This window comes from Lynx rufus, unplaced genomic scaffold (genome assembly GCF_022079265.1).
Source record: "Lynx rufus isolate CCGP_SWC_20201006 ecotype Redwood Valley unplaced genomic scaffold, mLynRuf1.p SCAF_4, whole genome shotgun sequence".
Lineage (NCBI taxonomy): Eukaryota > Metazoa > Chordata > Mammalia > Carnivora > Felidae > Lynx > Lynx rufus.
This window is the reverse complement of record NW_025814856.1, coordinates 51,120,441-51,132,936: the sequence shown is the minus strand read 5'-3', so window position 1 is coordinate 51,132,936 and position 12,496 is coordinate 51,120,441. Positions and strand designations below refer to the sequence as shown.

Below are 12,496 nucleotides of genomic sequence, written 5' to 3'. Positions count from 1 at the left end.
CGAGCCCCGCGTCGGGCTCTGGGCTGATGGCTCGGAGCCTGGAGCCTGTTTCCGATTCTGTGTCTCCCTCTCTCTCTGCCCCTCCCCCGTTCATGCTCTGTCTCTCTCTGTCCCAAAAATAAATAAACGTTGAAAAAAAAAATTAAAAAAAAAAAAAAGATCTACAGAGCAAGGCGGATGGGCCTAGGGTAAGGTCCTTGGGGATTGATCTGAAAGCCAGGGCAGTATATGGGAGAAACAATGGGAAAGTACAGAGTGCAGCACAATCTCCCCCTTGCCCCCACCCCACACCACCAACTCAGAAATAGGAAAACAGATTATTGTTTGAGTCAACCACAGAAAAAATGTAACAGCCACAGCCCTCCAGACTGCAAAGACTTAATAACCTTTTTGGAGGTTGTGGCAAAGTATGATCTTCCAAAGTCACAGGTGACATAAATAAGGCTCCAAAATGTTAATTCGCCTAAAATCACACAGGACAGCCAGCAATGGAACTCAGGTCTGACTCCAAAACCCCACTCTTATTTAACGTAAGTACACATTATCACTCAGATGGGTTACCTATTAGGCACAAAAGTACCAAAGGAGCAATTTGAGGTACAAACTCCAGCAGTGCTCATTCAAGCAGAGTCCAAGTAAGAGTACTCGGGTCTAAGAACCCAGCTTTGTTAACTACGGGGCAGATCTACCAGTACAATGAAGGTGGATCCTCAACCTCACTGTCCAGCCAACCTCAACCTGAGATCACTCTTCCCAACCTCCCTTGGTTGGAGACTGGGCTTCCCAAAAGGAATGCCCCCAGAAGGTGGCAGGCTGTTGGCGACCATCCAGTCTGTTCTTTCTCCTCAGCCTCAAACCTGGTTTTAGGGGCTCTGGACCCTGGGAGATGGATCTGTGAGAAATGGCTGGCTCACCTTGGCAATGCTGTCCTGTGAGGGTTGTGTGAGCAGCTGCCATACTCTAGTGAAAATCCAGCTTCACCATGAGCATCTTTAACATTTACTGCAAAGCTAGAACATAGCCATGTGCCCCAGAGGAGGGCACACCTAATTCTGTAAGGCAGCAGTTGGGGAGGTCACAGAGGTAATGTCATAAAAGGGATGATAGCTGTTCAGGTTACTCCCACCTCTAACCCTCTTCCCTTTAACATTACCTCAAGACTTCTTTGGTGATTTGGAAGAAACTCTTTTGAAAGCTCAGCTCAAAGGCTAACCCTTCAAAAACTTTTCCCAAACCTCCTCCCCTTCCATAAATACACCCACTGTAGACTGCCAGATTTGTTTGTGAATATGAAAACACTTCAATACACCAATTTAACACTTAGTTTTCAGTACCCATCCCCCAACTCTCTCGAACAGGCATAAGGTCTCTCCCCCACCACCTCCATGCCTAGCACAATGAAAATTATCAGTTTAGATACTGTGCTGGTGGAATGATCAGCTATCATTTATTTAGTGCCTATTTGAAAAGTACTGTGTCAGATTGTTTACATTATCTCCACTTTATAGATTAAGAAACTGAAGCACAGAATAAATAGAACTCACACAAATTCAGTCTTGAGAGTCAGGACTCAAACACAAGTGTTTGTTGTTGTTTCTTAACTTCAAGCAGTCACCAAAGTCTAGTGCTGTCCGATAGAACTTTCTCCAACAATGGAAATGTCACGCATGTACTCTCTGACATGGTAGGAAGTAGTCGTTTGTAGTTATTGAGCCCCTGAAATGTCTCTGGTGGGACTGAGGAAGTGAATTTTAAGCTTTACCTAATTGTAGTAAGTTAAACAGCCACACATGGCTAGTGATTACAGATAGAGGCAGAAGCCTTGGATTTGAAGTCTACCCTCTTGCTCACTAGCTGGGAGATTTGGGCAAGCTGCTACATCTCAAGGAACCTTGGATTCCTTAGTCATAAAATGGAATTATTATCTCTCTGAGGTTACCTTTTAGCCCAACTGAGCTCTTTATATGAAAAGGACCAAAGCTCTGTATAGGCAGAGAGCAGTTTCAGAAACGTGTGGTGCTTGGACTATAATGGGGTCTCTGGGTGCGGGCCCTTGGCACAACATAATGTCGGCCAATCAGGAGACTACCTCTGATGGGGACCCCAGGCCTAAGTACCAGCTATGTGGTCTTGGGAAGAAAATGCCCCACCTCCCCTCCTTTCATACACAAGTGCACAGACCTCATGCAGCCCCAAAGGGGCAAGAAGAGACTTTAATCAGGGGAGCAGGGGGGATCCACCAGAATAAGAAAAGGTACAGCGAGCGTGGGAGCAGAGGAGCCAGAGCAGGCAGGAAAGGCCCAGCTCAGGAAGCTCTGGAGGACTCACCTCTCCACCTCTAGCACAGGCACTGCACTGACAGACAAGGCGAAACAGTGGCCCCTCTCAACTGGGAGGGCACAAAGTGGCCCCTACGGCCAGAGGTACCTGGCTTTCGGGGTCCAGCTCCTGGACATGGCTGGTGGCCACCAGTTCAGCCCTTGTCCTCAACCAGTGCTGGGTGGCCATTTTCAGGTAGAGCTCAGAAAGCTGGCAGAGGGTCCCCACAACTTCTACTGGGACCAAGGAGGCTCAGGAATAAGACAGCAAGGGAAAAGAACTGGAGTCTGAAACCTTCCTCCTTCCCTCCCTCCCTCCCTCCCCACCTGGGGCTTGGGGAGGGGGTGATTGGGAAAGGGAGACAATAGTCGCCTTCTGGCTCCAGGCCCGCCCAGACCCACAGCGACCAATATGGTACAATCACTGGGACCAGTCACAGCCACTGGAGGTGGAGGTTGTTTGTTTAAAAAAAAAAAAAAAAAAAAGACAAAAAGGTTTCAGTCTCCTACAAGCACAGAATTTAAGTTTCAAGACGTTAAAAAAAATCTGTCCCAGCCCAGGGGACTGAACATCAGAAGCCAGCCTGACCAGGCACCTGTGGCCTTGGGGCAGGTCCACTGCTGCTTTGTTGCCCAGCTAGCAAGCACACCACCCACCTCCCGCATCTAATGCCCACCCCGACCCAGCTCCCCCGCTCTGCCGCTGCTGCTTGCTGCTGCTGCCTCCGCCGCCGCTCTAGGGAGTAACTCCAGGATGCCTTTGCAGAGACACGGGGGAGTCTGAGGGGGAAGGCCTCAAGATCCAGCCAGATGGTTTAAAACTGTCAAGAGAACCAAGAGGCAGTGAATGGTGGTTATTACAGTATGTATCTTGGCAGGCCTGCTCTGGGGAGGTGGGCTGATCTGAGAGCTGCCACTGTGCTCAGATTTCTGGGGGAAAGGGCTGGGTCCCAGGACACCTTGGGGGCGTGCTCTAATTCAGTCAGCCTTCAGCAGTGACTTTCAGGGCACTAGCCTTAAACCCAGCACTAAACACGGCAGAGAAATTAAGGGTGAGGTGGGCTTTTCCCCAGCTCCCCTTAGCCCTGTCATGGAGGCTGCTATAAAGCTGTCACAGTGCCTCACTTGGTGAACTGAGGTTGCCTTCTTTAGAGATGAGAGGCCTAAATGCAAGCGCCTGAGGACTCAGGGGGCCAGAAGAGCAGAGTAGAAGGACCCAGGATCTGGTACTTAGTGCCAAGCTCAGGGTGGATCTCCAACCATAACAGGCCCTTGAAATGTTTTCTGACCTCAGGTATCCTTCATGGTACCCAGAACGGCCCTGGACATTTTACAGACCAGAAGCTGTGGTCCAAGTGGCCCACAAACTGAACCCAGCCCAATAATGAGCAATCTCTGGCCCATAAAGTATTTTTAAAAGATAGGAATTAGTTTACAACCTTGAAAATATGCAAGATGTTGCATACAAATCCAGACTTGGGGATTCTTTTGACAAGCTAGAAGATGAAACCATAATGAACAGGAGCTCTGTGGTAGCGGTCCTCTCCAGATAAGACATATGCTTACCAGGTTCCCAATAGCCCACTTCACTCACACACATTATTACCTGCCTGACCCCTGCATGCACTTGAGTATGTGACCCCTGCCAAGTGCCATGGTACTATCTTTGATTTTTGAATCTGAAAACCAAGCTCCAAGTCCTGGTTTCTTGTCTTACTAGCTGAGGGTCCTGGATAGGTGATTTGACTTCCAAAGCCCAGTTCACTCATCTATAAAATAGGGATGACACCTGACTCAAAGATTGTTTCAGGGATTAAACAACAGAAATGCAATTGTTATGATTAAATGACTCTTGAATGAATAAGCCAAATAATAAATTGGGACAAGAACTATTTTCTTTCGTAGTTGAACCTAAAGGCCTCCTGGTGCATTTGCCATAAAACTCTGGTGCTACAACACTTGGAAAGCTTACTGTGAACCAGGTGATCTGCTCTGTATATACTTCCTCATTTAATGCTCAACCATACTGAAAAGTACGTATTAACAGTCTCATTTCACAGCTTAGGAAACTGAGGCTTTGTTGAGAGGTTCAGGAACATGCCCAAGTAGGCAGCAAGGCCGGACTCACACAAAGTCTGTGTGATCTGAACAAGCACACTGCTCTGCATGCACAGGGCAGCTACTTTGTACACTGGCTACCCTCCGTATAATTAAAGCCCAGGGGAAGCAGGCGTAATTTCCATTTTTAGGAATCTGAATTCCTTCTGGGCTGGATCTGTATGCACTGCTAGGAGTAAACACTTAATCTACCATCTAGGGATCATAGTTGACTCTGAGCAGAACATGTCAACAAACCAAAGACTGGTTGGAAGAAGAAAAAAAAAAAAGGCAGGATATCTTGAATATCTAAATTAGAGCAACTGTGTCATCAGCTCATCAGTGTAAACAATTCCTCCTCTTCAGAGGACTACTGTCCTTTCAGTTAGTTAGGAAGACACAAACAAATGAGAGATCTCGAGGACTGAAGCCATGAAAGTAATCATGACTATAAGCCTGAGAAACAGACACTGAAGGAAAATATTTAAGTCTGTCTGAGAAGTGGAATTACACTATGATGAACTGCCCTATATTCCTGGAAAATTCCCATGTGGGTTTAACTTGCCTCACCTGGGGTTTGAACTAGATACAGAGAAGGACTGTGTACATTTTGAGAGCGTCTAAGTCTCCATGAGAGACTAAGAGAGGTGTCCTGGAGACACTCACATACAGAAAATGCCCTGCAGCTCACAAAGATGACCCTCAGGTCCTCCAGCCCCAAGGCACCTGGCTGACGTGCCACCCACCAGAAGGTCCTAGAGGCCTCAGGAAATACAAACTGCTGGCACCACTTTACCACCAGATTCTAAGTTCTCAACCCATGGCACCTCCTCCCTCTGTAGAGACACCAGTAAGTCCTCCCACTTACATTCTTGAGGAACTCCTCAGCCACAATGCGTGCACGAGCATTGACCGACAGCTTCATCTCACTGATTTCCTTGTCGATCTCTTCCATGAAGTGGATCACAAAGTCCACCAACTTGTGTTTGTACATCTGCTCTGTGTGGAAGTTGGTGATCAGAAAACTGATGTCATATCCCTGGGGAAGGAAGACAGTAGGAAGGAGGAAGAGAAAAAACAGGAGAGAATTAGCTTTCCAGGGCACTTAGTTGACCATGTCCTCTAAGGTCACTCAGCTATATGCTTCCTACTGGCTGCAATCTTCTCCCAAGTCACATGTCCTTCAGGCAGCAGCCCACCTGCTCTGCTAGGGTATCTATGCTGGGTCCAAGGAACGGACCCCAGGTGAGAATTTTGTGTCAAGCACCCCTGGAAAGCTGTTTGTGATACAAACAGCTGCATGCAGAATGAGTCATGGAAGAATGAAGGAACTTGAAATCTTCTAAACAGAAGAATCTAATCAACCAGAGAGAAGAGACACTATGGGATAAGGATGGGATTGGTTGTGTGTGGAGGAGCAATCTTATTTGTTCTGGGTGGCCACAGAGATTAGATCTAGGAGCAGGAAGAAACATTTTATTTTTTTTATTTTTATTTTTATTTATTTTTTTAGGAAGAGAGATTTTAGCTCAGGATGAGGACGAGGTTGGCCAACACATCTGACGGTACATGCGGCTCTGCATGGTAGCTGCTCAGTCACTGGGGATATTTTAAGTTGATTTGGCAGAGAATCTGTGGAAAGTACTCAAGTACAAAGTCAGGCAACAACTGAGCCAATGTCAACTGTGGCCTTAAGAGACAATGATTTAGTGGTGGCAGAGCTCAGAAAGGATTTGATTCATCGTGCCCTTTCTGCCATTAAGGCTCTAGGAAGATGAGCAATGCATCTCATATTTTTTGCCTTTCCCATGATTGAGGTGGGCCCAACTTCTCTTAAGCTTCTAATCCCTCTTACTCCCACTCCAGCCAAAATGAAGGCCCACTCTCAACTCAGGGAGCGGTTGTCCTGCAGTTGGAGAAGCAATCCAGGTTCTGTGAACAATCCCTGGCCAGTGACAGCAGACTTGGTGGAAGAACCTTGGGTATTATGAACATGTGGGTCATATAGTCTCACCTCCACTGGCTTCCTTCGAAGGATAAAGAAGTTCTCTGCTCGCATCATCATGAAGCGCATGAACTTATGGCATAAAATCTTCTCGATCTCATCAGCCTAGTAAGAGTGAAGGATAAACAGGTCTCCCTAAATCTGACATCCTAGGCTAACAGAAACCTGTAGCCCTGATCTTCTGACCTCAATTTCTCCTAGGCTTGCTGCAAGCAGTGGGGTTTGCCATTGGGAGCAAACACTGCCTGAATTGTGGGGCACCTGGTTGCCAACTGAATGTCTATTACATGAGAGCGTCTTCAGCTTAACAGGGCATTATCACAGTCTCACTTTCGCCCATTCCAGAGAGGTAATTCTGGCAAACCCGAGGTTTTTATCCGCTCCTTCTAGAATTCATACCTACATTCTGAGCAGCCTCTTCCTCACCTGCCCATTTCACCAGTGCTGCATTTTCCAAAGTCTATGACATATACCATGTGGGGCTATCAGAAATAAATTTAGGTGATCTCCACTTTAATAGCAATGGACATCAAAACTCCCCAAAGTTTTTCTCTGCTGAATTCTCATTATTTCTAATGGAAGAATTTTGCAACTAGGTGCTGGTATGCCCTGAACACCTCCCAACACTTGTTAATCTCCCTTTTTAACAGAGCAGGCCCCCAAGGACAGAGTTTTCTGTAGGCAACAGTATCTAGTCTAAATAATAGCTTTGTTTTCTTTCCATGAACTTATTTTTGTGGAGTTCCCTCTACTTGTCAAGTGATGTTGCTTTTCTACTACAGCACGAAGTTTCGTTTTCAAACAAATTTAAATAAAAGTAAGTCAATTTAAGGAAATCCATTAAACAAATAACTGGCCGGATGATACATAAATATGGCAATAATTATAAGGGTGATAGGAATATCACATACTTGTGAAACATCACCTGAGAAAACGTAAGAAATTACACTTTGTTCTTTATCCTAAATCTCTTTTTCAGAGGTTATAGCTATTAAATTGATACTGGTACTATTTATTTTTCTGAACTGGACTTATTCTCCCTTTCTTATAAATGATTCTTGACTTCACACTAAACTGTCAATGGCCTTGGCTGCTATGTTTCCTGACTTGTAATCCAGAGCAAGGCCTAGAAGGGTTGCTCCGTCTACTCTACTGACCTGCTGAATTTGGCAAATCATTCCCTAGGTACAGTCAAGAAAATAGAGCCTGGGTTTCTTTGCACCTTGAATCTAGCACAGCTCTCTCAGATGAGGATCCCTGGCCTCCTGAGGAGGCAGGGGCTCAGTGGTGAGCTCACCTGTTTCACAGCAATGCTGACCCGGACAGAGTTGATGGAGCCCTCAATCAGAACCTTTTCCTTCTCATTCCTGCTGATGGTCACAGGTTGCAATAGGAGCTCTTTGCTACTCCTGAAACACAATGTCACAGAGGCCTCTGTACTATAGAGGAACAGAATGCTCAAGGAGACCCCACAGCAGGACCTGGAATCTCTATCTGAGACCATAGAGTCCAAGGAAGAGGAGACTCACAAGTAGGGGTGCTCCAAGATGGGGGCCAGCGAGCGTGTTCTCCAACAGAAGGAGCAAGGCTCTGGAGTCAGGGCGAAAAGGTTTTGAAATCCAGTCTCCTCTGTTACTTTCCTTGGACAAGTTACCCTGTTGGAATCTCAATTTCCTCATCTGTAAATGACTGATTCCTATTTCACTGGCGAGGATTGAGAGAGATCAAAAAGGGTCAATTGTCTAACAGAGTGCGGGGCACATGGTAGGAGCTTTACAAATGACAGCTCTTATTTTAATAACTACAGGCAAACCCATACACCATTTAGGGAATGAGAAGAGAGAGGCTGCCTTAGGGATAAAAGGGCAAGCTAAAAACAAAACACAGTTTGGTCTCCTTTAATTATCAATTCACGAATGATTCACTTATTTGGCATCAAGACCCCTCTCAGCTCAGTTCCCATTTTGATGCCTCTGAATCTACAGTTATGTGTACTGGCAATTAAAATGCCTAGTGGAAAACATATGTTAAGTAAAACAACATGACACATGCTAACATCTTTTCAGTATTTTTAAATTCAAGTCATTTCAACTTGGTGTGGTAACACTGCTTATCTCAGTTATGTATGTCTCAGATTAAACTTTAAAGGGAAACAGAATATTTAACAAAACATAAATCAGATAAGAGAAAATAACCCAAAATACGGAATATCTGAAATAAATGATGAGTCCAGGGAGGCAGGGAAACACAGCCCTTGAACTTTAAATTACAAAAGAATGGAGATGGGATCTTAGATAACAAAATTCTCCACCCTCTCCTTAAACTGGGTTCAGTAATGCCACAGGAGATACTTGACCAACAGCCCCACTCTGAGACTCACACCTTGTGCCAAGCAATCTTGGTTCCAGAGGAGTTTCTCCCCTGGGTTTTGTCCTGCCAACCCACTGACCCTATTTTCCGAACTGTGAATCGGGAACCATTGTTCATCTGGCAACAAGACAAAATAAGTGAACTGCAGAAGTGTAGCTGTCTCCAACTCCAGGGTGCGACTTTGTGGTAGCCTCCAGACAACTGCCATCTCTGGGGCTGAGCCCATCATCCCCACCCTGACCTTTCTCTGCCCTACCTGACTTCCACCTCGGGCTTGTTGTGTCGTTCCACAACCTGGGAGGAGAAATTCTCCAGGCAGAGGGCAGCCTGCAGCGTGGCCCGCACGGCACTCAGGTAGGGGCGGAGAGTGGCAGTCTGTAAGAAAAAACCAAAGGGAGGATCAGAGTCTGTCTCTGCAAACCCACTGCCCACTGCCCACTGCCACCGCCCCCCCCCCCCCCGCCCCACACTAGCTACAAAGGAGCCAGACGGTACTGATAGTACCTGCCTTTCAGCCCACATGAACCAAACAGAGTAAGCCTTCAAGGTGCGTTTCATTCTAAGTCTAGAGCAGTGGTTCTCAACAGGAAACCATTTTTCTTGCCAGGAGACATTCAGCAATGTCAGGACATTTTTCACTGACAGGACTGGGGGTGGAGTGGGAGAGCTACTGGCAATGAGTAGAGACCAGGCATACTGCTAAACATCCTACAATGCACAAAAAAGAATTATTCAACTCCAAACAGTGCTGAGGTTGAGAAACTCTGGTCGAGAGGCATGCAGGTGAAGGACTATTCTCAATCTGTCTTTTGAGCCAACAATGGATGTTTACTGTGTGCCAGGCACTGATCCAGATGCTAAGAATTTAAAGACCACCTCTACCTTTAAGGGTGGGGGAAAAAATAAAACATAAAGACAATCTCTACCTTTAAATAGCTCCACTGGGTAGAGGAAACAGAAAATGTGACTATGATATAAAGGAGGATGAAATGTGACATAATTAGACTTACAAATTACATTTCCAGAAGAAACTGGTTTGGAGGTGAAGATGAAAATAGGATTAGAATGATTTTACAACAAGGAAAAGTAGACTAAGGACATTCCCAGTAGAGGGATCAGCTTCTACCTACACTGGCCTATCTTCAGTTTCTTGTATTAACTAAGTTCTTTCTCACCTCAGGGCTTTACACAGGCTGATCCATCTACCTGCAGGCTTTTTTTCCCCTCTCGACCTACGTCAGCCCTTAGATCTTGGCTTATTTAGAGAAGGCCTCTTCCTTCTTTACAGAGGCCTTTCTTGACTTCCCCCTTGATAGCATTTATTATAATCTGCAATGACACATCTTTTATATTTATTTAATATAAATAAATTAATATTAAAGATAATATAAATATTTATCTTTTATATTTATTTAATAAGGTGATTTCTTCTTCACTAGACTTTAAGCTTCCTGGTCTCCTTTACTGAAATCTATATTCCTTGCACCTTGCTCAGTACCTAACAAATGCAGTGTCTTACTCCTTTTCTAAACAATATTATGGAAATAGCATAAACAAGGTTAAAATAACACAAAAGAGCATTAAGAGTTCCAGAAGTAGCGATGAGTACAGTGTTGCTGTATACAGGAAGCATTTTTTTCCTTTTTAACTAAGTAGGCTTTAGGCCCAGCATGAAGCCCAATGTGGTGCTTGAACTTACAACCCTAAGATCAAGACCTAAGCTGAGATCAAGAGATGCTTAACCTACTAAGTCACCCAGGTGCCCCTAGGGGAAGCATTTTAGGTTCAGCAGATGAGGCTGCAATGGTAGCCTAGAGATTCATGGCTAATTTCAAATGCCAGACTGTTGAGCTTAGCCTTTCTTTTAGGTAGTAAGGAACTGTTGGGGCTTTCTGAGGAGGAAGTTACATGACTACAGTTGCATGGGGGCTCTGCAGAGAATGGACTGGAGAGGGAAGTGAGACAAAAGGCAAAGAGAGTTATTCAAGCAGCAGTGATGAGAACCTGGACTGGGGCGGTGGACAGGACAAGCAGAGAGTCCTCACAAGAGTTGGACTGACATAAGATGTAGAGGATAATGGAATCAAAAAGCACTTCCCACCAAACCATGGTTCACCCATTTGATGAAACACTACTCAGCAATAAATAGTATAGGAAAAATTCCTGATACACGCAACATAGATGAATCTCAAGTGCGCTATGTTAAGAAACCACATTAAAAAGCCCACACACTGAAGAATTCCTTTTATATGACAATATGGAAAAGGAATACTATAGGAGAAAAAAAAATCAGTGCTGGAATGAGAAGATAAGACTGATAACAGAGGGACGTGAGGGAGTTTTTTGAGGAAACATTCTGCTGTCTTGATCGCAGTACTTACATGATCGTGTTTGTCAAAAGTGATAAATCTAAAAAGGATAATTTTTAAGGGGCAAGCCTCATGACACCTACCCTTATACAAATAAAACGCATTCTCATGTAATAACTCAATAAAGCTGACTTTGAGAAAATCCAGGTTTCTAACTGAGGTAAGAAGACACAAAGTCACAGCACCACAGAAAGAAAAGCAAGTTTAGGAGAAAAAATGGGTCTTGATCTGGAGGTCTACTATGAACGTGTTATCAAGATTTCCAGGCAAACCTTAAAAGAGAGCGAGGAAGGCAGATTCAAGAGTCACCAGAACACACAAGGTCACCAAAGCCAAGAAACTAGATAGGTACCACTAGGAAAAATGTAAAGAGGAAGGTGGTGAGCCAGTCTCAACTCCCAGGTACACCCACATTTATCAAAGGGGAGTATTTCCAGGAAGGGAGGGATCAGTAGTATCAGAGCTCACGGACTACGGTAAGGCTAACACGGGTTGAGTTCTGACCAGGAAGAGGTCTGGGTGGCGACAGCATAAGAGATACTTCGGTGAGGTAGAAGGAAAGCAGGGGATAAGGAGAAGAGTGGGATACGGAAGTGTAGACACTTCCTTTGAGAAACTTGGGTCAAGCAGGCAGGAGAGAACAGGACAGTGTATTTAGTGAAGTTCTATTCTAGGTGAGGAGGCAACCTTACTCTATGCCTCAGCTCCCCTACTGTGGGCAATGAGGCCTACTACGTGTCTTCGAGGCGCTATCACCAGCCCCACTTCCGGCGTCCTCCATGCCTCACAATTCCCCACCTGCATCAAAACCCAGACCATGAAGCTGCAAGGCCTGCTTCTTACGAGAGCGTCCCCCGCTCGCCCCTTCCTCACTTTGGCTCCCGCCCCGCCCTCTTTCTCCCAGCCTCATCGCGCCCCCACACCCCACAGCATCCCTCGGCCCCGGGCCTCTCCGTTGCAAAGCCGCATCTCCCCCAGACCCAGAGCTTTGAGGCAAAACAGCAGGGGTCCCTGGCCCGGGGCCCGGCTCTCTCACCATCGCGGGCGCTGGCTGGGCCGGAAAGCGGAAGTGCGGAAGTGGCCAGCCCCGCGACGCCAGCCCTTTCGCGAGACGCGCAGCCTCAGTCTCCGCCCGGACTTCCGGAAGGTACCATCTATGCTCCGAGCGGAGAAGGGGGAGCCTAGGAGCACTTGGTGCTTTTGAAGTTTCTCCGCTAGGACTGCCTCGGTATTTTTAGACTCCTGAAGCTTCAGATCAATACTCAAGCCTATCCCGTTATGAGTGTAGCTCTCGCTTGTGACTTTGTCCTTCTTGTCGTCTTTGCTGTCTTTCCCCA

At 46.0% G+C, this 12,496-nt stretch overlaps 2 protein-coding genes across 3 annotated transcripts in view; both read right to left on the bottom strand.

Moving 5' to 3' along the window:
• Positions 1-1,425: 1,425 nt before the first annotated feature.
• Positions 1,426-12,210, bottom strand: ARPC4 (actin related protein 2/3 complex subunit 4). Of its 2 annotated transcripts, none has more exons than XM_047095020.1 (6): positions 12,196-12,210; positions 9,047-9,165; positions 7,718-7,829; positions 6,430-6,525; positions 5,284-5,454; positions 1,426-3,139 (listed from the first exon to the last, which is right to left on the bottom strand). In XM_047095020.1, exons 1-6 carry the CDS (start codon positions 12,196-12,198, stop codon positions 3,134-3,136), a joined length of 507 nt encoding a protein of 168 aa, XP_046950976.1. In that variant the 5' UTR covers positions 12,199-12,210; the 3' UTR covers positions 1,426-3,133. The 2 variants fall into 2 exon arrangements, with proteins under 2 accessions (XP_046950976.1, XP_046950975.1); XM_047095019.1 differs by lacking the exon at positions 12,196-12,210 and adding an exon at positions 9,295-10,195.
• The window catches only part of OGG1 (8-oxoguanine DNA glycosylase), a 45,134-nt gene continuing 40,410 nt past the window's right edge, over positions 7,773-12,496 (bottom strand). Inside the window, exons 9-11 of the transcript XR_006964942.1 lie at positions 9,047-9,165; positions 7,950-8,124; positions 7,773-7,829 (exon numbers count right to left, since the gene is read on the bottom strand). The gene's annotated coding sequence lies outside the window, so the exon portion shown is untranslated. The remainder of the gene's footprint in view (positions 7,830-7,949; positions 8,125-9,046; positions 9,166-12,496) is intronic.